The sequence below is a fragment of the Diplotaxodon limnothrissa genome, linkage group LG18 (assembly GCF_057381915.1).
Source record: "Diplotaxodon limnothrissa isolate DT_005_m linkage group LG18, D_limnothrissa_male_GT1.1, whole genome shotgun sequence".
Classification (NCBI taxonomy): Eukaryota; Metazoa; Chordata; class Actinopteri; order Cichliformes; family Cichlidae; genus Diplotaxodon; species Diplotaxodon limnothrissa.
Window position 1 is genome coordinate 11475976 of NC_140613.1, and position 24616 is coordinate 11500591.

Sequence of the window (24616 nt, forward strand, 5' to 3'; positions counted from 1 at the left end):
TCCACAGCCAGATCGAAACACACATGGATTGTCAGGTTGTCATTGTTTGCAAATGTGTGTTTTGTTTTAAGACAGTTGAAGGTAATTTTTTGTTGTTCTTCTTCCCCAGTGTGTTTAATGAGCTTTTATCTCTCTTTTCTACATATTAGGAAGTTCCACGAACCTGACAATGAAAGACGATTACAGCAACTAGCATTTTGTAGATGATCGTGGCTCAAGAGTTGGGAGTTGGCCTTGTAATCGGAAGGTTGCCGGTTCGAGCCCCGGCTTGGACAGTCTCAGTCGTTGTGTCCTTGGGCAAGACACTTCACCCGTTGCCTACTGGTGGTGGTCAGAGGGCCCGGTGGCGCCAGTGTCCGGCAGCCTCGCCTCTGTCAGTGCGCCCCAGGGTGGCTGTGGCTACAATGTAGCTTGCCATCACCAGTGTGTGAATGTGTGCGTGAATGGGTGGATGACTGGATATGTAAAGCGCTTTGGGGTCCTTAGGGACTAGTAAAGCGCTATATAAATACAGGCCATTTGATGTGTTGATTCATTCATTCAAAGATGATATTGAAAAACGGTGAACATAAGCCAAAAGCAGATGAGAGAGAAAAACTCTGTTTATTGAAAACATGAATGAAACTGCTGATGACAAGACTTTTTCAATAGAGTTTTGATTCGGTTGACATTTTGTTGCCAGCAGGCCTGTTATTATCATCAGAAGAAGGCGGAGTGGTCAGGTTCTCTTTAGAGCAATACAGTAGCTGCTGCTAATCAGCGAATGCACTGGAGATCAATGTGATAAGTGCTGGTGTTTTGTTTTTTGTTTTTTCAAAGTAAACAGCACCATCAACAATATTTTCTCTCACGAGTAAAAAGAAATGAGTCAATGCGTTAATGATACATTATTTCCTTGCTCTTTCCGCAGGTATTCCCAGTAATCACGGACCAGTGCGTAAGTTGATCAGGCTTTTTTATTGGCATGCTGACTAATATTTTCCTCCCTCAGTCATGGCTAACTCTTGTTTGACTGATGATGTTGTGTGAGAAATTGTGCTGTACGTTGCCATTACCATTGATCAGCATGTTTTCCACAGTGGGGAAAAAAATCCATCCTACCAGGGCACTCATGTAGAATTGAATCCTAATACCCACGTCTATTGAGGGGGTGAAACGATGCATGGCGTGAGGTTGAGTTTCTCCAGTGTAGTTCTAATAATGATCACTGACATAAAAGTAAGAGTGTTTGAAAACTTTAGAGTTTATCCTACTAATAAAAATTTAACCTTTTAACATTCCTCTAATTTATTTCAAACCTTTTCCACATTCCAGCAGTTTTTCATATTTCATGCTGCCGGTTTTCATAGTTTGAAATGATTGTTTTGCCATATTAAATAAAAAACAATGTGCATTAATTCCCATATGGCACTAAATCAGTTACACTTCTTTAAATTAAGCTATCAAATTTCTGGGTTTTAATTATACCATAAGCCAGTCTGAATAATCTTTGAGGTTTAAAACAAATTCAGATCTTAAGATTTGCCATATTCATTACTTTAAGCTATGCATAAATTGGATTGGTGGTTAGAAATATTATGTATATTTGGTAGCTATTATGTGAAAACTTGCAAAATAATGGTAACAATTGATACATCTTGGTACTGGCGAGTTTATAAAATATGGTGGAAGTCCCGAGTGTCTGGCCAGTGTATCAGAATGATTTTTCCTTTCCAAACTAGAATATTTGTTCTAAGCGCACAGACAGATATTTGCCCTAAAGAAAGGAAAACCTTTTTTTTTTTTAAATGAAGGTGTGGTTCCAGCCATGCTTCCCTCTGCATGTTGATGCCTGAAGGTGTCTCCACATACTGGATAACAAAAGCAGCTACCATGCATACACATTGCTATCTTTGTACTGTGGAAAATTCATTTAAGCTGCATGCACACTATTCTACATTAAGCCATTTACTACTCCAAATGTATGGCAGGAATCTTCTGGAAAATTGGACATATCTTTGGCCTGATAAAGGTCATTATTGTAAAAACCAGCAACTATGCATGCTGTCCCTGTGCTTTAACTAAATAACAGCATGACTTATTTGACAGCCAGTGTAATACATAACCTTTCCCATTTTTACACAGATCGGGCAAATGCTTCATCTCTTGGTGTTGCAAATCGTAATCAAGGTAGGCTTATTGGCTTTGTAACTTCAGCATGACATTACCCATAGATAAAAAATTATCGACTGGTTATTGATTGACCGTTTGGAAAAAAACAAAAGTGTAATGTAGAATATGCAAATTCTTGTGTGCAGTAGGTTGTCTTCCCAAAGCCCCAATGCTTTCATCCTGCATGCAAACAAACACACGCTGGTCCTTACAAGGCAGACCTTTTGTTGTGAGAACACTGCAGGGAATGGACCACATGCCTCATGATCACCGAGTCCACAGCCTTCTAACCCCTTTGATCATGCCCTTTTTTTAATTACCCAGTATGTTCTCTAGGGGTGCACCCTTTCTGCCACGTTCTGAAAGGAAAAAAATGAAGAAGAAGAAAAAACAGGGAGAAAAAAGAGGAGAAGGAGAAGGAAGGAGAGAATAGGCTCCAGGGGGGGTTTATGTAGATTGATCTCCAGCTATCTCCAGATAATCCTCAAACCCAGATTTTCTGTGTAGTGTGTGTTAAGTCACATCTGCACCACTGCTCTCACAACCAGGAGAGAAAAAAATTAAAAGAAGACTTTGAGGATTTCCACAATTAAGATGGGGAGGGGGGTTCCCTCTTTTTTTTCTTTTTCTGGATTTGTAAAACTGTGTATGAGATTAAACAATAATCTAATCTTTCTGCCGTCAAAAAATAATTAAATGAAACTGGCCATTAAACAACAACTCCATCAAGAATTTTCTAAATCAAACGTGACATCTTTAAATGGATTATGTTACTCCACCAGTAGTTTGAAGCAGACAATGTTTTGAGTAATTATTTAGAAAATTATCTGTTAATTTTCTGTTGATTTGTGATATATAAAACTAAAACCTTAACCTGAACACCCGCTGATTTAATTGCTCTTAAGTGTAAATAGCATTTACAACAAACCAGTCTGGACTATAATAATGGGTATATAGTTGACCTAATACGCACTTCTGTTGTTTGCGAAGACCCAATAAAAAGCAAAACACACAAAAAAATCAACTAACAAACTACATTAGCAGAGGTTTCTCCCGTGTTTCCCGTGTGCTAAGCTAAACTGGTAGCATGTTAGCTGCATTGAAGTATAGCATATCAACATAAAAGTGATAGCCTTGTCCTCATCATACTGTCGGCCCAGAAGTAACTAAGCACATATACTAAAAACCACCTTCAAGTGCTACTGTACAACTGACAGTTTATATTGAACTTCAGAGCGCTGAGTTACTGACTAATGATGAAGCCTTCATGCTAATACGATAACTGGGGATATGGCTGAATGAAAGTTTCAGCTTTCACTGACATCATGGCAAAAGATATTGACTGAGTGTAATTGAAACAACAGTATTCTGTCTCCAGGCAGATAATAAGATCCTGTATCTGACAACTGTCTCCAGGTAAAGTCAATTACCTGTACGAATCCATAGTTATAGAGACATTTTAAAAAATATTAAATGCATAACTGTGAATGAATATATTTTAAACTTTAATTAAATACAGGGGCATTTTGTTTCTGCAGGGTAGTCTTTTTAAAAAATTGGATCTTAAACTTTATGACTCACTTTCAGTCATCATGAGCAAACCTCATTCATGTAATAAACCCGATTGGCTGGTACAGACAGATGTATGTAACAAGATTGGATGTTCAATAGAATACACCTCCACTACATGACATATCTAGATCTTTCATTAAAAGAGTGACACTAGCTACAGTGTGATCCAGCTTATCGATTTGTGCCTTTTAACTTATCGTGCTGTGATTTTCGGTATCTCAGACACTTCAGCTGCGGAGTATGTGAGGACATCAAGAGTTCACAGAGATGAGAGGATAAAAGAACTGTCTGAGTGTGCTTTTGGACAAACAGACTACAATCTCCTTTTAAAAAACAGAAAAGAAGGATGAATAAGTCCAAAGTGTCACAACCACAATAGACTCAATGTATCCACAATAGTCTAATCCAGTTGTAGCACAATGCAATTGCTTTAAATTGTGTCACAATTGCAATTCCACAAACAACAATGGGAAACATAATTCAGGTGTTTGTCCTTCCTGTCACTTCTGTGCTGTTGCTTTTGGTGCTAAACCCCAGAGTGGCTCTGTCATAACAGTTATATTGCTAAAATGTCACACATGTGACAGAGGTGTGAGGTGCACATATGTCTCCCGCAGAGTACGCCGGTCCTTGGGTACGACTGGAATTGCTGTGTCTTCACTTGCACAAGCCCAAGAGTGAATGATGTCACACAGGGTAAATTTGTAGACCCACTGCATTAAAAAAGGGGGGGGGGATTTTTAATGTCTTCTGGAGGGTGCTTTACAAAGGCTGAAAAATAGCCCTTTAATGTTTTCATTAATTCCTCCGAGCCAGACTGAAGACTACAAATTTTAAGCTAAGAGCTGGTGTGGCATACAGTGAGGAATCTCTACAGGGACGCTCCCTACAGTGTCCCACGGTGTCCTTTCAGATTCCATTATTCTTACATGGGAAAGGCTCATCTATGTAAATTGAAGATAGAAGGAGGACCAGCTCTGCCAAATTTCCCACATTATTACTGTGCTGCCAGCATCCGCTCCATTGCCTATTGACTAAGAGATGCATATGTGCCACTGGATGGGTTTGAAGCAGGAGGACAGTTTAACTTTCACTGCCAGTGCACTTATTTAATGTGTCACTTAAAAAAGTAAACTACATAACAATCTAGCTCAGGAAATTTAAACTACCCATAATAATGAATTTCTCATTCACATCTTCCGATTCAAAAGACACTTTTCTCTCATGGAAGATGGTGTGATACCTAGTGTTAGTAAACCACATCTAATAGCAGGTCTTGAATAAATATTCATGTCAGGAATTATTTTAGATTATATGATCTTGCTGCTTCAGATTGCAGGCCTGGAGAGACTGGGTGCATTTGTTGTCTTTATAGAATATTTCTTGATATAACTTGACAACTATTATCACCACAGGGGAGAACTGAGTAATAGATTTACTCTGTTTGTCCAATAGTTTAAAAAATATTGGGTATATACGAAGACTTCATGATAAAAGTATTAGTCACTTCAGCGATAGCAGAAGAGCTGAGAAAATAAATACGATTTATTCTTTAAAAAAAAAAAGTAAGTAATTTAACAAACGTTCCACACCCCAATTTTAAACCTAGGGAGCACTCTGGGTTGAGGGCTGGGGTGGATGTAAGCCAATCTGTTCTTCTTCTGTTGTCCACTCTGTACACGGTTATGTGAAATGTATTGCATCCAGGTAGTTTACTTTGTGGATGTTGTATTCTACCATGCTTGGTTTGCTGTCCTTTGTTACTATAATACAACCAACTGAGAAAGTTTTCATTTCACTTTAGATAACAAAAAAATAATAATTAATTTATAGCGTAAAGCATCTTTTGTCACGACAGCACAACAAAGACAGAACAGTCTTAAGCCTCTGCATAAGCAAACTAATTGGTTTTACAGATGCTTTTAGAGAGGTAATGGTCCTGAGGGTCTGCTGGAGGATACACAGATTATCCTTCGGCCACAGGCAACAATGTTAATGTGTTGACTAAACTACTGAGACTTGAAGTGTTTTCCAAAACACACTGAGCAGGTGTTTGCATTAGCTGTTAGAATTTTTATTTTTTTAACTGACTAGAAATCACTGATTGGGGAATTGCGAGAGGGCCATTAATGTTTGCGCCCACTCTGGACCCATAATTCATGAGTCCATTCCCACCACACCTGGTTAAAATATCTCCCCAGTCATATTTGTCCCTTCTTTGAGAGCAACAACTACAACATTGTTCCCACGTGGTGGTCCAGTCAGTCAGTTTCACACAACAGAAAGACACGATTAATGCATTGACATTTGATTGGCAACCTATTTAGTTATGAAATGGTTGTAATCTGAAAGTCCCACAACATTCAAGCCGTGTACAGAGACTGGATTTGCCATAGGCCCATTTTATTATTAATTAGTTTAGTTTGTTTATTGCATTTACATATATCTACATGTAAATTATATTCCTGTCTCATGTGTTACTTAGCTTATGTGTCATGCTTTGTCTTGCCCTGTCCTTGTCTCTATTTCAGTCAGTTTGATTGCTTTTCCCAACCCTGTTAGTTTTACTTGTTATGTTTTTTAGTCAGCTGTTAGTGCATGTGTGAGTTATTTTGTGTTTCCTGCCCATTTTCACTTGCTTATTTCTTTCTCTTACTGTTTTATTTGGTGGGGTGGGTTGTTTCTTTGCTTTTTATTTTATTGGCTTGTTGATATTACACGTCTTAACCCTCCAGCATCTTTTTGTTATTCATCTCTAGTAAATTTCATTAAATTTCACCTTTGTTTGCCTTACCCGCCCTTCTGCATTTGGGTCTTTTTTAGAACTCTCCTTTCCAGACTCATTCTTTTAAACAGCTACACAAAGAAAAAAACTTTTGCATACAGTAACAAACTTACTATTAAAATAAAGGGTTTGACTACCATATTTGCTTGTTTAGTGCCACTGTTATTGACGCTTTAAATAAAAGCACAGAAAGGCCATTAAACATAACAAGGCTAACACAAAACAAGTCTGGAGACTGTTCAAAGAAGATGTAGACATGTCAGGAAAAGCAGATCTACCAGAAGCATCATTTCCAACACTTCATCGCAAAGTTATTGAAAATCCTATATTAAAGATAAAACCCTGTGTCCACAGCTGGAATTTCCATTTAAAGTGCATAACAGCAGTGGTGTCTATGTGCAGTGGGTGGGAATATTATTAAGTTAAATGCAATACCAATGCCTTCTTAATCGGTTTTGGCATGAGCAATGATTATTTGTTGAGTTTATTCTGATGCATGAGCCACATTACTGAAAACCAAAAATGTGATTACTATTTATGCAAGGAGAGATATCCAATTACACTGAAATCTCTTGGCAAATATTACCTCTTCCAGGATTTCACCTCTGCAAGCAGAGAGGCTTCCTGGGATAATTGAGTTGTGAGTTTTTGTCTGGAAATGTGGATATTAACTTATGTAGTCCTAATCAGTCTACATCAAAACAAAGAAATGTTTGTTAACCGGTAAAACTCCAGCCACTGATATTACATCCTTCTTCTGACAATGTTGTATTGCTTGCTGTAAGGTTAACTACAGAGAAGAAAATAACAGCTACTGGTGAAATACCTGGAAATGCTCATTTGCATATGAAAGGTTGTGGTGATGTGATGGAGCCAGGTATCCATCCCGTGTCTTCTCCTCTTTCTGTTCTCTTCACCTCAGCACAGAGGGGCTGTTTCACAATACTCTGGCATCCTTTGATTCTCAAATAATTAAATTCACCTCATCAGAGCCATGGTTTGCTTGCTCTTTTGTTTTGCCAGAATTATTTGCTATAAAGTCCCTTTGGCGCTACTAAAAATATCCATGAATCCATACAATGTCTGTGTTCCTTTGTTAAGTATTTTCAGAGGCTGTTGGCAGCATTATATTCTTTTAATATGTACCCTTGCTGTCGGTGTCCTCTTCCTTTTTTTGCACACTTTCTGAAGTCCTTGGCTTTACCCTCTCTAATGTGTCAGCTGTGCTCTAAGGACACAGAGCAGTACAGACAGGACAGGAAGAGGCAGCTTGTGCCCCGTGAACCTGCCTGTTGATGTTCTCTGCCACCCTATCACTGAGTGATCTATTAATCACGCTTTCCTGTCTCCCCTGCCCTTTCTGCTTTGTCTGTGCAGCTCGGGTGTGTGACAACGCGATGCTGCGCTGTCAGAACGGCGGCACGTGCCACCACCATCAACGCTGCCATTGCTCCCCCGGCTTCACGGGCATCCTGTGCGAGAGAACTCGCTGCCAGGGTCCAGGAGACTGCGATGACCAATTGTCTGGACAGGCCTCGCTCCATCATCGCCCCACAGGCCGCCACCACACTCTTACCCTTGTAGTGTTCCCGCTATTATTCGTTTCCCTTTGCTGAGGGACCTGAACCAAATCCTCAACCAAAACATGAAATGCTGAGAATGAACACTCAACCTTAAGGACATGAAGAACAAAGAATGTGTGGACAATGTGCTGAGCAGACAATATAAGCAACTCTTTTTTGTATATCCAAGGCCACAGTGGTGGATGGCAGTGTTATTAGCGCAAATGGCTGTGCACTGATGTGTTATACTGAATGATAGAAGGATTTATGAAAGGTCTGGTGAAATCACTGCTGTCTTATAACTTCCCAGAGGAAACGGTTGGAGCCTTTGCTTTGTGATCTTGTCATTGGCTTATACTTCAATAAAGGCAGACTGGATACTCCACTCAGATAAAGATACCCACATCCTGAGAGCAAACTGTATAAAACTAGACACATGATTTCTAAGTATCATCTGAAGTTTAAAAAAAAAAAAAGTATATATATATATATATATATATATATATATATATATATATATATATATATATATATATATATATATATATATAATAGTGTGGACGGGACTAAAATCATGTTGCCTCACTGCCTCCTTCCTTACTTGCTACCATCTTCTCTCCTTTCCTCTTTTCCCTCACTTTCTCCTTCATGTGCTTTGGTGACCCTGGTGATTTTACTTTGCGGAAGGGCGTCTGTTGTTTTGCCAAAAGCTGCACATGCGTTTTCAATTCCCTAAAAGTACCAATCTAGTATTTTTTTTTTTTTTTTAAGAGGCTTTGTAGTCATGCTTGAACTCACCTGTATGGGGGGAAAAAAGGTGTAACATACTGTAACTGTATTTAATTTTGTATAAAACAGATATTTTCATGACTACGCAAAAAAAAAAGATGTATTACTTGTTTTCTATTGCTGGCGACCTGTCATATAGTAGATGTGGACTATGAGTGCGTAAGGAGTTTTGGTTGTATTATTTCTTTGCTTGTGTGGCACATGGTTCTCTTCATGGTTTGAGAACTGCTGTCAAAACTATGTTTACATTCCCACTTACACAATACACTTCCACCAAAGCGAAAAAGCGAAACATGTCTTTGTGTTGTTGTTGAACAATGGTAACATTATTAGAAACAACATATGTAGAGTTACGGGTTTATTGTTTCTAGATAGGTGCAAACCAATGACAATAGATGAATGTCATTATAAAGGATTTTAAACTCAACAGCAGTTGCTGATAATAATATCAGTTAACGCGTAACTCCCTGGTTCTTTGTCCATGGCTGGTTATTTTACTGTGTTGTGACACGCTCTTGTTGTGCTCATGAAACATGGGAGAATGAAAAGAAACTCAAGACAAAATCCCATCAATTTTATGTAAATTTAACAAGAAGATTCAAAGAAAAGGAGATTGCTTCGCTGTCACAGAGGTTGTTCAGCTCAAGTCTGTAATCAGATCTAATCCTTGAATCAAATGGGAAGAGGGGACGTTTTTCTGAGCTAGTGCGACTGAAAGCCTGCATCCTGCTGTGGCAGCCACCACAAAGCTACACGTTGAGGAAATGAGCTTTAATTCATGCAGGGTCAATGAATAGAAATTAAGATGCATCCCACTGGGTGACATATTGAGCACTGAGACCAATTTCATTTGAGAGATTAATTGTACTCCCAAAGGTTGTCATGAAACATCTAATTGTGCTAGAGTCTATTATAAGTGCCTCTCATTAAATTACTATCTATGATAAGAGTTGCAAATGCCTTTTTTGACAGACTCTTGCTTATAAAGCGTCCTTTGAGAACCAACACAGGGTATTTGAAAAAGGCTAATTCACTATATGTAATCACTAGAAAGGTATGGGTGTATTTTATTTAGCAAGGTTTAAAGTTTTGGAAGAGAAAAAACAAAATCTTTTGCTTAGAATTTCTGATGCAGAAAACACTAACAGACTTATCAGTTATTCAGAAAATGAGTCAGCAGCAGCAGGTTTGGTCTACACCCGACTGTATTAAAAAGGCTAAATCTATGTTATCTAGTTGAGGTGTGATGAGCTATTCTGTTTACTTACAAAAAGAATACAGTGGAAGACCAGATGTCCCAGTTTTCAAATAGGACTTGAATGCAGCTTACATTCGTGGATCTGTGTGAAAATCTGTCTCAAAACCTTATGTGGGCCTGCGACTCAGTGCCAAGCCCGTGCCAAGCTACATCAGCAGCAGCACAGAAGGGTATCAGCTGACCCATAAGGTGTCATCCCGATGGATCAGCAAAGAAAGAACAATCTCCAGGATCCTAGAGACTGTGATGACCAACTGTCTGCATAGGCCTCAGTCCATCATCACCCCGCAGGCCACCACCACCACACTCTTACGACTCCTTGTTTTGATCTCAATATTATATTATTTGTTTACCTTTGCTCAGAAATTTGAACCAAATCCTCAACCAAAACGTGAAATGCTGAGAATTAACACTCAGCCTTAAAGACATGAAGTACAAAAACACATGTGGACAATGTGCTCAGCAGACAATATAAGCAAGTGTTTTTGCTGGCAGTGTTATTAATGCGAAGAGCTGAGCGCTCTTGCTCTCCCCACGTATTATTTCCAGGTACAGTTAGATCTATATTGTGCATGACATGTAGCTTTAATGCAAGGGGTTTTACAAAAAAACATATTAAGTGTTTGGGAATTACAGCCATTTTCATACTTTCCCCATTTCAAAATTAATTGATAACTAACAGCTGGCTAACAACTGACTGACAATCACTTTCATGACCAGCTGAGGCCTGTTGATGAATAAAGCAGACATAATATCTGAAGCTGATTAAAAGGGTTGAATTTTACGTTAGGCATTGCTCTTTCAATTACGAGGCCCAACAGTGCCATGCTGCCAAACTACTGCAGATGGAAATTACAGAAGGGAAATTACTTTTTACTATAGTTGTCCCATCCTCTGTATATTAATAATGACAATAGCCAATGTGACATCACCCACTGGTTAATGGAGACGAGTCATGAAGCACTGAGCTGAGCATTTTTATCTTGACAACACAAGTCAAGGAAACAAGGGATGCTGCACACCTTACCACTCCACCCTAAAAGCACACACGGCTATAGCCTATATAGGATTCCATGGGAGCAATAATGCATTATGTGAGCATCATGTTGTGTTCAACCAGACTTAAAACGAACAAATTAGACCACAGTCGTAATGATATCCAAAAGCTACGTCTAACTTTGAAATACAGTCATCTGACTGAGAGGTTCTAACTGAACATTACGCTAAGGATTGCAAGCTAACTATTTACCAGCAACAGCAATAATTGAGCTGCTTTTAAAGCCAAGGAAAATTTCATATTTTGAAAGTCTCTACTCAGAGTAGTGCATATACTGTGGTGTATTTGTCTAATGTCTGTAGGTGCCAGATTTCTGCCACAAATTTTGTCCGACTTGTAGTTTATAGACTACTTGCAGTTCTGTGATGGATTCATGAAGGTTCACACACTACCAAATATCCAGCTCTGAGTTTATTACAGTTTTCACTAAAAGGGCTGTAATAATAATAAAAAAGAAACATACAGGTGGACAGACAAAAAACGTAAAAGCCACGTTTTCTATCTTGTTTATTCAGGTATCCTATGTAGCAAGCAAGTGCGTAAGCGAAGCTGCTCAGCTATAATTAGGCCTGTGATTTATTATACTTGTTTTATCTTAAAAAACAACAGCTTTTTTATTTGAATGTCTGAAATCATTAGCTGGTGATGCAGACTTTTCCCTGGGACATACAGCTTTAGCTTCAATTATTTCACATTATATTGCAGGCATCAGATTAATGGAAACTTTCATCCTTTTTTTTTTTAAATGACCTGATCTAAAGCAGAAAGAAGTGAGCCAGAAACAGCACTAGCTAATAAAATCTATTTGGTAAAAGGTGCTATTATAATTAGCTAGAAATGACTATCCATTTTTCATCCGGAATGACTAATACATTTAATGGTAAAGTTGGCTCCATTGTTATATTCACCATGTGAGAACAGAAGACTTCATATGTGTCTCTGCAGTAAGGGGATTGTGCTCAGCTCTTTAGGATGTGTGAGTAAATTGGCAAATAACTACACTGTTATCCTAAATACAGCAGCAACTTCATCTGTCCAGCATTATATCGCCTTCAGTGATTTAATACTTTGCTTCAAGGTTCCTGTCTCCGAACTGGCTTTGGAGAATGTGAAGTGGTCCACTTGAGGCTGTGGTTATAGTTCAAGGAAAAGAAGTTTTTAGAGCAGTGTGTGTGTAGAAAAGAAAATTACCTTTATGACATGTTAGTGCAATAAAACTAGTGCTTTATGACCCTTTCTCTTAGCTTTGGGCTGTATTTAGCTATTGCCACTAAAATGTTTTAAGGTTAAATCCAAGTCTCTTGCCCTTAAATACTGATGAATGACTGGATAGGGAGCATTGCTCCAACTCAAAAGCTGCTCCAACACTCTTGCAATGAGATTCACAAGGAAACAGTCTGCTTAGCACTGACATATTTTAATGGTAATATCAATATGTTTTTCTCACTAGTTTATCTGTCTTTGGAGAGAACAAAAATAAAGGTGGAAGGTAGATATTTTTATTCAAGAATTTTTACTAACTTATTGGTGGCAACAGTGGAAGTTGAATAACTGGGATGATTTTGTAAAGTATGATGATTTTTCGGTCACCAGAATTTAGACCACAGAGAGAAAGAAAGTTTTTTTTTTCCTCCACTAGCTCTGCTCCCTACTGTTTTATGTCACAGCAACGCCTTGTCCTTTTTACTTTCACATCTAAGACTCAGGAGGGGGTATTAGGAGGACATTTTTAGACATGTACAGTCCTTGTGTTCTGCCACTGTCAGCACTGGTGGCACCAACAGAAGGTTACATAACGTAAGACAAGGGGTATTCAATATCGAGGAAAGAAGAGGCTCAGCAACATGACTGGAGCACTGAGCAAACCAATATCCATATTCAGCTCTAAAATACCCAGCAATAGAACTGGTGCTGTTCCACCAGAAATCTCCACTTTTCTGTCAATCGGCATTACAGATCGTATTAATGATCTGCACTTTGTTATCCATAAACCTATCAAATTTGTCTAAATATTTGAATATTGATAAACTCCATTCTGTTTGCAACATGAACTCGTCCTTGACCCTGTCGCTTAGCAAGCTTCAACTGCTGGTTCAGCTGTCGCTGTAACAAAAGAAAGGATGAGAGGATGTCTTGTTCATGCAGCACTAAAGCAACTTTATCCATTGCGGTGAAAGTTGTTTTATTTATTCACTTACTAACTTATCGTTTCATTTATTGAGTTACGCTTACTGACTTACTTACAATTGCGTTGTTCATAGTTTTATTTGTTTGTTTTGCAAATGCCATTTGAAAAGAAAAAAGTTAAAGCGACTCTTCTTTAGACACATCAAATTAAAGGCATTTTTTGTACATTATCTTAATAAACTTTAAACTTTAATCATTTTTAGGATAAACTTTTGATTTGAACTTAAGTACAGTAATATTAAGTGTCAAGTAGTCAGGTTTAACCATCAGTTAGTGAGCCTAGTAAATAAGGGACACCACATCTCTCATAACTGTCTTAAAATAATTCCTTCTGTAGTTCAGTAGCATAAAATTTTCATTGTGGACTCTTTAGAGGAACCAGTGAGCGGACAGTCTTGATCCTTTCAAGTAAATCTTTTCATTACAACAGTCCTGTTTAAAATGATTTTACTTCAAAATTGGGTTCGTCTAAATGCCACCATGAGGAATAAGACCATGTAATAAAAAATAATAATAATAAAAAGACGATGTAGGTGCAGAAAACCTCTGCAAGGAGATATCTGCTGTTTTAACACAGCTACTGTATTCACATATTAGCAGAGCACAAGTCAGGTGTTTTGAATAAAAAATAAGTGCATTTATTAAACAGATAAATGGCAGTAATGTTGTTTTGGTGCCAGAATTGAGCAGCGTAATTTAGCACTTTTAGATATTTACTTTTTGAGCCAGCATAAAGAGGTTTAACACCTTATGTGACAGCCTGAAAGAAGCATACTTGCAAACCTGCATCACCTGTGCGCTTATGTGTACACTGACTCACCAGCATCTATAGGACTTTCCACCCCCTCCATCCTGATCAATGTTTATCGACTTCATTTATGTGACACCACATCAGGAATGGCACTTATGGAGAGGTTGGAGCAGCATGCCATATGTGGCTTTATCAAACTGCTATTCACATTCCTGACATTGCAAGGACAGCTGGTGGGTGGTTTGCTGGCTTGGCACAGAGAGCCAGAGTACGCTGGAATCAATAGACAAAACAAAGAGGAAGTTAAGCTGCCCCTGCTGAAGAAACCTCGAAATACCCATTTACTCTGTTTTTAAATATGGAAGTCCTTTTACTCTTTAACTATTTTGTGGAACATGGGATTAATATTATTGTTCAAAATGTTTTGATATCAGTCCTTGTGTTGTTGGACACTTGTGCTATAATAGTTGTCTCACTAAGGGGAAATAATTACAAAATATTTCTTATTTGCTTGAAAAGCATAGACAGATTTAAGCAGAGCAGCGTCATGTTGTAGAGATTAAAAGAAACCTTACAGAAAATTTTGCTTAAATCAATCTGAAGTCCCCCCTCACTTCGATACAATCTTTGCTACAGATTGCAATCTTTTTCAGTGTCAAACATGTTTTCTTCAGAGCCAGATCCAGCACTTCTGGCCTTCAGTGCCACACCTAAATTGCAAATCAGCCCCGTCTGGGATTGGCACCACGAGCACCCCAACACCCTGTCGAAGAAATTATTTATGTATCACACCAACACTGTCCATAAATAAAAGATACCTTTCACAGTCTGTTCCTGGGTTCCTGGAGCTCGGAAGAAATGGTTTATCCTCATTTTTTTGCATGCTGGTAAGAAAGTGTTTTTTTGTGTTGAACCTCTAGGTTGCATTACAAACACGTCTGACTGGAAAAATAAAAATAACGCACCTGGAGAATGTGTGAAAGATTGCCACCTGTTATTAAGTACAGTCTACACTCAGACTGTGATATATAAACTGAGCTGCAGTTACAGGCTACATGTATATTAAGAAAATCTGAGTTGTTTTCTGGGTATGGGAAAAATATTTTTCCAAATGAGAGATTCAAATGATTGAAACTTAAAATTGAAGTTGCATTGATCCTTTTAGTCCTAAATTGCAGCTGTAGCAGGCCGACTACCAAGTCAATCAGTCTCTGACTTCTCCAGTCCAAGTAACCCACTGTTCCAGTACCTCCCGATGCATTCATTGGAGTATTAGAATATAGTGAATATTAGAACGTGCTTAGACACATATAAAACTGATGATTGTGGGACCGGGTGAATGAGACTTCTACGAGAACACACTTTGAGTGCTCAACTGAGTAGAAAGAGGCTATTTAAGTACCAGTCAGTTTACCATTGTGGAAATACCTACATACTAAATACCTGAGAGATCCATCCAGCCCTTCAGCAGATCCATCGACTGTTCCCTGAAACCTGATTTCAGTGGAAAGGTGGCTGTCAAGAACCCAATCTTAAGAACAGAGACAGGGAGAAAAAAGGCTGAGGTGCTCCAAATTACACAAGAAATATACTTGTGAAGTGATGAATATATATTATGAGTTTATGCTATGAAGGATGTTCCTCCAGCAAAAAATAAAGCTGAAAATAATATAAAGTTTATTTTTCATGCACGAGTGTCTGCATTTGGGTCCACTTCCTGCCTGCCCCAGCCATACATGACACAAAAAAGACATGCAAGGTAACTTAATTAACTTTTTACTTTCATTTTCAACTAATTTTCCCAATTGTAAATTAGATTTAACAAAATAAGTATGTTACGATTAAGTTAAGCTCATTTTACACATCATCATTTTTTCATTACAGATCCCAAAGGTAAAATATATTTTTATAACCGACTAATAAGCAAAGGGCACAACAGCACAATTCCTCAATACATCTAAATCATTTAATTGCTGTAGAAAAAGAGCCCTAGAGAAAAATTAAAAATGAACTTTGGATAGAGTGTGGTATTAGTTATGCTAAAATAAGGAGATATAAATAACAGAGCGCTCACTGTGAAATATTTGAACCGATCACTGCCTGTATTTTAAAACTGACCACACAGCTGGCTACAATAAAACAAAAATATGTTTTAATAAATTACTGTAGAAAGGTTAAAGTTTATCACCTTTTTCACATCTGCCTGCAGCTTCCCATGCCTGCCTCTCAGCACCATTCGCACCGCTCTGCCTAATTTTTGCAGCTTTTACATTCTCAGCTCTACTTTTCAGGCTTGAAACCATCTGATTCTTCTGCTCTGCTCCAGATTTAAATCTTTATTTACTCGGATTGGTTCCCCTGGTTCTCCACACTCAAAAAAATGAATGAGGTGGATTGTTCAGTGTATATTAATTATTTATTTTCATTTTACTTAAAATATATGTTTTTGTTAAGTTAACATATGTTTTTCTAATCAAGTCTACGTAATTGTGTCTATTATTCAACGTACATAATACTAATGTGTTACTTGATCGCATAACATTTAAGTCAATTAGGATCGATATACCTTGTATATCCACAAGGTGGCAGTAATGCAAAAACAGTTGTAATGAAACCGCGCAGAACAAGAAGGTTTCACGGCTTGTGCCTGCTCATGCACAAGACTTCAAATTTAACTGAAAAAGGCTGTTTTGGCGCCAAGCTACTGTTTCTTTGAGAGGTAAGACCACTTTTTTCTTTGACTATGTTGTGTAGTATCTATATGTCCAGCATGGTTATATTTTGCGTTTGTCTTACAAGACATGTTATATCGTTTGCGTGCGCTTGTTTTACATTAGTTTTACTGGGTCCTGGACATGCTTATTTTGTGGACTGTGTAAGAAACATTTTTATTGTTTTTTGTTTTATTAAGGGATTAGCTACAGGGGTTCATGGGGTTATTCTTTCAAGGGGTTATTTTTCCATTTGCTTTCTTGGGATTCCTTTTCTGTAATCCGAGAGTCGGAAATATCGAATAGGATAGCAAGGATAGCATAAAGTGACATTTAAAATCCAAAAAGTCAAGGGCGAAAGCCACTGTGACACCATTGTTCTGCTCTATCAGTAATCTGTATTATGTAAAAATGGTCTGTAAATACAGCATGTTTCCTAGCGGAGTTATACATATCAATGTAGTTATAAATTACAGTTTGTGAAAGTACACACTTAATTTTTTTAATAAAATTATTCAAGACATATGAGTGGACAGACAATGGAGGTCGACAGACCTGGTGATAATTGCTTCTATAGAAAGTTAGCACATGGCAGTGTCAATCTCTTGCTTTTCTTCTGAGTAGTATTTTATTTAGTTGTAATTCAAACAATAATTTGCTTCTTGAAATTAAGTAATGAATTTCTTGTTTTACTTTATAAATCTCAGATCCTGCCTTTACCTGCTCCCTCCTATACTGATGTGGTGTATGTGGTATTGCTGAGCTTGTATGTGGTATGTGAACTGTTATAGTTTTAAAAACAAAACTGTTTTATAAGTTAAGTTTTCTTTTGTGACCCATCCCATGCCCCTGTTATTTCTTCTCCACATCTGAACCATGGTAAAGGTTGCAGTTCAAGGGCCTGAGGCATGAAATTCTTTTCAGATCAGCTGTGATCAATATTTTTTGGAACTTGATAAATAACAATAAAAGCTGTAATGGCTCCATTAGCATTTTGTGTAAATGTTTGTGTTAAAATTATAGCTTTAATGAGGTCTTACTACATTAGTTTTAGTTTGTATATGTGTACATATAGTATGTATATTTACAGTACAGTATGTTGTGTTTGTTGACATATTTTCAGGTGGAAGCAGAATATGTGAGGATTACTACTGCTGCACATGTTCCAAGGCTTTTTACACAACTTGACCAATACACTGACCAGCTCATAAAAGTCTTCAAGAAAAAAGGAGGCGTTGCAGGGAAGAAAATTAGACAAACTTTGGCCCCAGCCACACAGGTGCGTTATTCTGTTGGTAGCAAAATATTATGGCTAATAAGATCATTTTCAAATTTAAACAGCTAGTGTATGGTAGCTGCACAGTGCACTTACATTTATATTAAGCAAGACAAAGTTTGGTACTCAAAATGTTGAAAATTTAAATTACCTAAACATATGTAAAATCTGATCCCTTGATTTAGGTTAAACCAGAAGTGAATGTTTTTATGTTATGTTTTGAATGCAAAAAAGATGATGTATTAGTTTGTCTTTACCTCCATTATTGACATATATAATGTGGTGGAAACCCTGCCCAACAGGTTAACTATTCATGTCCATGTGATGATTAGTTGGTCTTGTGTACATGTCTATCTGTGCAGTGGATATGTCATTCATTTTGCGTATAATGTGAGTTTCTGTCATCCTAAAGTATATCTGTTTTCTCTTCCTGTATCTCTGCCACTCTCTACAGAAGGAAAGTATTGAAAAGGGGAGGGAGTGTGTCCTCAGGGCACTACCTTTTTACCTGAATGAAGACCCAAGCATCCTCTTCAAAGAATAATTGGTTGGTAATTTTAGTTTTGTTTTTTATCTGTATTAAACCAAATTTTGAATAACTAATGTTGTTGCATGTTGTAATGTTGTTGTTGTTGTTGTTGTAATTTGCATGGAACCTGTTTAAATGTTTTGGGAAATCTTCTTGTATACCCAAACTATTTATATTTATCGTTGAATCTGTAGTCTGAAATAGTGGCGCACTGGGGTGCATGTTCCTAATATTGTGTTTACGTCATTAAAGGGTAGCTTTGGCCCTTTTTCTTTCTTTTTTTAAAACTGGATGCCATTTTTCTATGTTTTTGTGTCTAAGCTACAGCTGTTCAGAGGGAGCTGGAACAAATTACCCTTGCTATCTTTACCATCGAAAGAGCTGATGCCAGCACTCCTCCAGCCGATGTGGGTATAACCATCTAGTGTGTCCTGCATGACCTGGAAGACCTGGCCTCTGCATGTGCACTCTTAATGGGTGGGATATATGCACTGAATCTCAGTTAACCTCAAGACTGAAAGCTTTCTTTGAAGTACTTCAGAAGCTCTTCCTTCATCTGTATGTCAGCATACTCTTGACCAAGGTACAGTTGCTCAAGAATACACTGAATGAATAAGCCAACCTTTAATTTGGATGATGAATGTTCTGTCAGATGGACAGAAGTTTTTTGGAGGCTGAATGGGAATAAAATGGTAATTTGTAAATGACAGATAACGGGAAAATTACATTTAAAAGAAATTTAGAACATTTTGAAAAGTTTGTAAACTACTACAATTTGAGAGATTTTACTGTTGTGGGGGGGCTAGTAAGAGACAATCAAAAGTATTGAGATTTAAAGGATTTAATTGAGAGATGATACTGCACCAGAAATGTTGAAGGGTGGTGTGTATATTAGCGTTCAAGGCATATTGTTATGAGGTGGAAATATGTTCATATTCAGTTTGTGTTACATTGTGTGCATTGTAAAGGTAATTGCAATACATACTAAAAATAAGGGTAAGTTAGGAGGTTGATCTGATATCCTCGTGTTGGTGTTGTTCCCAGATCATCATACTAAATGTTGTTCCAGGATCAACATTGCAAGTGACCAATCAGAATGTTGTGACGTCATACTTTTGCGACTTCGGGAAAAAACGGCGTAAAACAAAAAACTGTACTTAAGCTGCGTGAAACCGCCTCTGTCCGCCGATCAACTGACCCTAACCCTAACCGTAACCCTTTAATAAACAGTAAGCAGAATTGATATTGTCCTTGTAACATTGGAATTTCATAAATGCACAAATGGCTTGGCGCGCAAAAGAATAACGTCACAACAATGTGATTGGTCACTTGCAATGTTGAACCTGGAACAACATTTTCATGATGGTCTGGGAACAACACCAACACGAGGATATCAGATCATCCAAGTTGGGAATGCAGGATGAATGTATATTTTGTGGACTTTTAAAGACGAACAATTGTTTCCATGTTAAAATGTTTACATCTGAAGTTTTTTGCCCAAACACTGGTAAAATAAATGTTGACAGTGGCAAGTGTTAAATGGTTACTGCTGTGCTGTTGCAAAAAAACTGAACGCTGACAAGCTGTTTTATTGTTAGACCATAATGTTGGCATGTTTTGTTAAAGTTTTATTTGGGATGTAATTTTCTTTGATTGCTAATATCAGTGGACTATTTATTATCATTATTATTATTATTATTATTATTATTATTATTGTTGTTGTTGTTGTTGTTGTTGTTACATAAATTTTTTTTTTAATTGTGGCTGTTGAGGTGGACACTTCACTTTGCATTGTTAAAGGAAAGCACTTCATTGGCATTGTGTTACTGGACTGACCCTAAGCAATCATTGCAAATAGCAACTTTGCTATCCATTTTAGACACTAAAAGAAAAAAACACTCACAGACCTTACTAGCATCACATGTGCATAACTCAAGTGTCATCTTATCAATGTGTTATGTGATCTTCAATGCGTTTTTTTTTCTCTCTTCTATTTCTGGTAGATACAGACATTTAATTTAAAGTCTTGATGTTGCATCTGTCTACATACTGTTAATTACTAACCCTAATGAGCTGTTGTGTTTTATTTTGGACTGGGTTTACACAAATGCTCACTGAATGTGTTGGCAATAAAAGAAATTTTAAAAAATAAGTTGGATGTACTTAATTCATTTGTGTGGAACCTGTTGACAAAATAGATTTATGTAAAACTAATTAATAAAGCACAAGGTGGCTGAAAATATAATATTTGAATTAATCTAACTTAAATTTAACATTTTACTGCCACAAATAAGAAATGTGTTGAAGTAACTAATCTAAACTATCTAACCTGAAAATATATCATCTATGTTCATACAACATAACTTGATTTAGTTAGTCTTAAATATGTCTTGTTAATCTTAAGTAGTTTTTTTAAATTAGATGAACTAAAGATTTTTGCTTTAAACTAACATAATTCAATTTCGTGGAACCTGTTGACAAAATAATTTTAATTAAAGTCAACGTTTCATTTTTTTGAGTGCATGTGTCCACAATCAGCTCAATATTCCATCCATGACCCTCAGTGAGCTAGGTGCTATGTTGATGATAATGGATGGCTAATGTGGGTGATTGCTAATAAACAGCTAACATTACCTTGTGCACAGACCAAGTTAACATTTTATTTAGTTAATACTTGATATTGCTGAAACAGGAGCTTTACTGACCTTTGAAATTCCTCCTAAAGTGATATGAAACTACTTAACTACTAATTACAATATTCATTTGCAACAGCATCTTAATTCAATTTTAATGTTTAGTATGGATTGATGTTTTTTTACAACTCTATTTCATTGTATATGTGCATGTTTCAATAAATCAGTGCACCTATTTTCATTTTTCTAGCAACATGTAAAAAAGTGAGCTGTGACTCAAGACTGCTACATATCACTTTTTTCACACAGTTGCATAATGTGAATACACTGACTGCTGGAATGTTTTGCTTTTGGCAGGAATTAGCTACCTTCTTTATCATTTCCCTCCAATTAAAGCATATTTGGACCTTATTAATCTGTTCTTTACACCTGTAATTCATGTTCTGCAGCAGACATTTTTCACAGCCATAATCTTGACATGAAATAGTAGCATCCTCTTTTGTCACATCAACCATCTGCATTTCCTCCTTCACTAGATCCATGAATCTCTCTGTGGTCTTTCCCTTGTCCTCCTCCCTGGCAGCTCCTTCTCCAACATACTTTGTCTAATATATTCACTATCCTTCCTTTGCACGTGTCCAAGCCACAACAGCCTCACCTCTAACTTTGTGTCTTTTACCCCCCTCTGATATACTCATTTTTAAACTTCCATCCTGCTCAATCTCAATTAAAATGATGAGATCTTCAACTCTGCCACTTCCACGTCAGCACCATGTCTTTTTGTCCGTGCCATCATCTCCAAACCATACATTATAGTGGATCTCACTACCATCTTGTAAATCTTCCCTTTCACTCTTGCTTGGTGTCCTTCTGTAACAAATCACCCCTGACACTCCTCTCCACCCACTTCACCCTGCCTGCACTCTCTTTTTCCTCTCTCTCGTGCAGTGTCCTTTGCTTTAGATAGCTGACCCAAGTTATTTAAACTCATCTACCCGCACTATCTCTACTCCTTAGACATTCACAATTCAAACACATGTATTCTGCTGTGCTTCTACACACCTCCACTTCTCTCCAGAGCATACCTTCGTCTCTCCAGGCTCTCTTCCACCGGCTCGCTACTCTCACTACAGATCACAATATTATCTGCAAACATCACAGTCCACAGAGACTCCTGCCTGTCCTCATCTGTCAGCCTCATACATCACCATTGCCACACTTACATACTTCTCTGATCCAGCCACAAGGGGGTCACATGCCGGTGTACATCTAGTGCCGGTCCAAGCCTGGATAAACAGGGAGGATTGTGAAAAGCCAGAATACTTTTTCCTCTGTTTCTGTCTACTGCCCTCACACAGACTTAACGTTATTTTATTAAGCATTTATTCGTGATTTATTACAAAGCAGTATTGACTTTGGCAATTAGTGAATCAAAGGATTGCTATTACATGTATTAAAAGAAAGCTGGAGGTAGTGGCACAAATAATGGGGTCAAACAAGCAGAAGAATATAAACAGAGAATGACAAAAACAGAGTGACAAAGACCGAAGTAACATGAAGATAGACAGCTTACAAGGGGGACAAAAAAACAAAAAAGGGAATCAAGTGGGAAGAAATAATAGCGGGAAGACAGAAACCTTCATCACAAAAGGCTGCCATGAAACAATGGTTCCCTGATGGAGGAGGCAGCTGTAAACATGAACACCCCCATTTGGCAGACCTGAAGGAAAGGGTTGGAGGAGAAGAGGTAGACATGAAGGGGGGTGGGGGATGAGCAGGTGGGGTTAGAGACAGACAGACCCTGCCAAAGCAAGCCCCCATGACAAGCACCACCACCTCGTTAAACCTGTCCCCGGGAGTCACAGGCAGATGCTCTGCTTTTCCTATGATAATGACCGACCTGCTAAGCAGCTACCAGCGTCACGCTCCTGTGAACAACTATTGACCTCAAAGCTGTCACTCGCTTTCACGCCACTGCTGCTTCCAACTCGCCACACTCAGAAGGGGCTTGTTGCATCATTCGTTTTAATGCAGGCCTGGACATTTTAATACTGCCTGTTATCAAACGTTGTATTAAATCTCTTCCTGCCGATGGGGTCCTCAGAGGTTTTGTGCACTGCATGTGGACATCAGATACAGCGGCTACAGATTCGTGATCGTCAATTATGTCTTAAGAGCTTTGAAAACATGCTCCCCAACCTGTGCAAATTGACATTAAGGATATGAAAGCATTACCCATTAATACACATTTATTCACCATTTTACATTTAGAAGACCCACCGCTGTCAAGCATCAAAGCGCAGTCAGCACATGGAGCCCATGAGTCAAGAGGAAGTAACTGGGGTGAGGGAGACACGGAGAGAGAGACAGACAGAGAGCAGCGGTTCTCTGAGGATTAGCTCATTTAGACTGCTTTGATCTGTGAGATCTTAATTGCTGGGTAGCACTGATAGAGTCCTCATGGAGACTTAGCAACACCATACAGGCGAGCAGGGAGGAGGGTGGCTGTGTTCTTACCTTCTCTTCTTCTCTTGTTTTACTGATTAACTCGTCTCAGTTCGACAGACCATTCAGCAATGGTGGCCTATGGCATACTTAGCAATCACTGCATGTGACTACAGCAAAAAGAATTAATGAGCATTTTCAACTTTGTCACTGATACTCACTAAGTTTTCTGTACAATTTCTTCTTTCCTCGATACCTTTCCTCATAATGACATTTTTGAAGCGTTAAAGTCAACCGCTCATACTTCTTCTATTCTCTTGTAGGCACAGAATTGATCATTTCCCTAGGGTTTTCAAATAGGTCATGTGACTCAGAGCCTTTCTCCTAGTGGGCCAAGTAACTAAGGACTTCCAAAAAACAAAAGCACTGTGGTCAGATTGAGTTATTTTCTAGCATATAAATTAATGAATTAAGCAAAACTACCGTTCATGTTTGCTCATGTTTCTAAATGAACAATCAATACAGTTTTTTGTTTTTTCTTATGAGGGCAACTTCCCCATAAAATCCCAGTAAGAGCACTAAAAAGAAGAATAACACATTATTTTCAGATTTTAATCAGAATGTTTTGCATGTATGAGGTGGAGCTGCCATCAGATCATATATGTCATGTTATAACAATTCAATTCATCCACCCATTTTCTTCCGCTTTTCCAATTCAGGGTCGTGGGAGGTTGCTGGAGCCTGTTCCAGCTGCTATGGGGTGAAGGGCTAACACAGGGAGAGATTCACTCTCACATTCATATCTACAGCCAGTTTAGAACTGGCAGTTAACTGAACCCATTGCATGTCTTTGGACCGAAGCCAGAGTACACAGAGTGAACTCACACAAGCTCTACATACAAAGGCCGCA

The 24616-nt window shown here is 38.0% G+C and overlaps 1 protein-coding gene across 1 annotated transcript in view; it reads left to right on the forward strand.

The window, feature by feature from the left end:
- LOC146613151 (netrin-G1-like) overlaps window positions 1-8124 on the forward strand; it is a 58222-nt gene extending 50098 nt beyond the window's left edge. The window contains exons 4-6 of the mRNA XM_085378228.1: window positions 911-937; window positions 2125-2169; window positions 7886-8124. Of these exons, the coding sequence (XP_085234354.1) occupies window positions 911-937; window positions 2125-2169; window positions 7886-8124 (311 nt within the window). The remainder of the gene's footprint in view (window positions 1-910; window positions 938-2124; window positions 2170-7885) is intronic.
- The last annotated feature ends 16492 nt before the right edge of the window (window positions 8125-24616 follow it).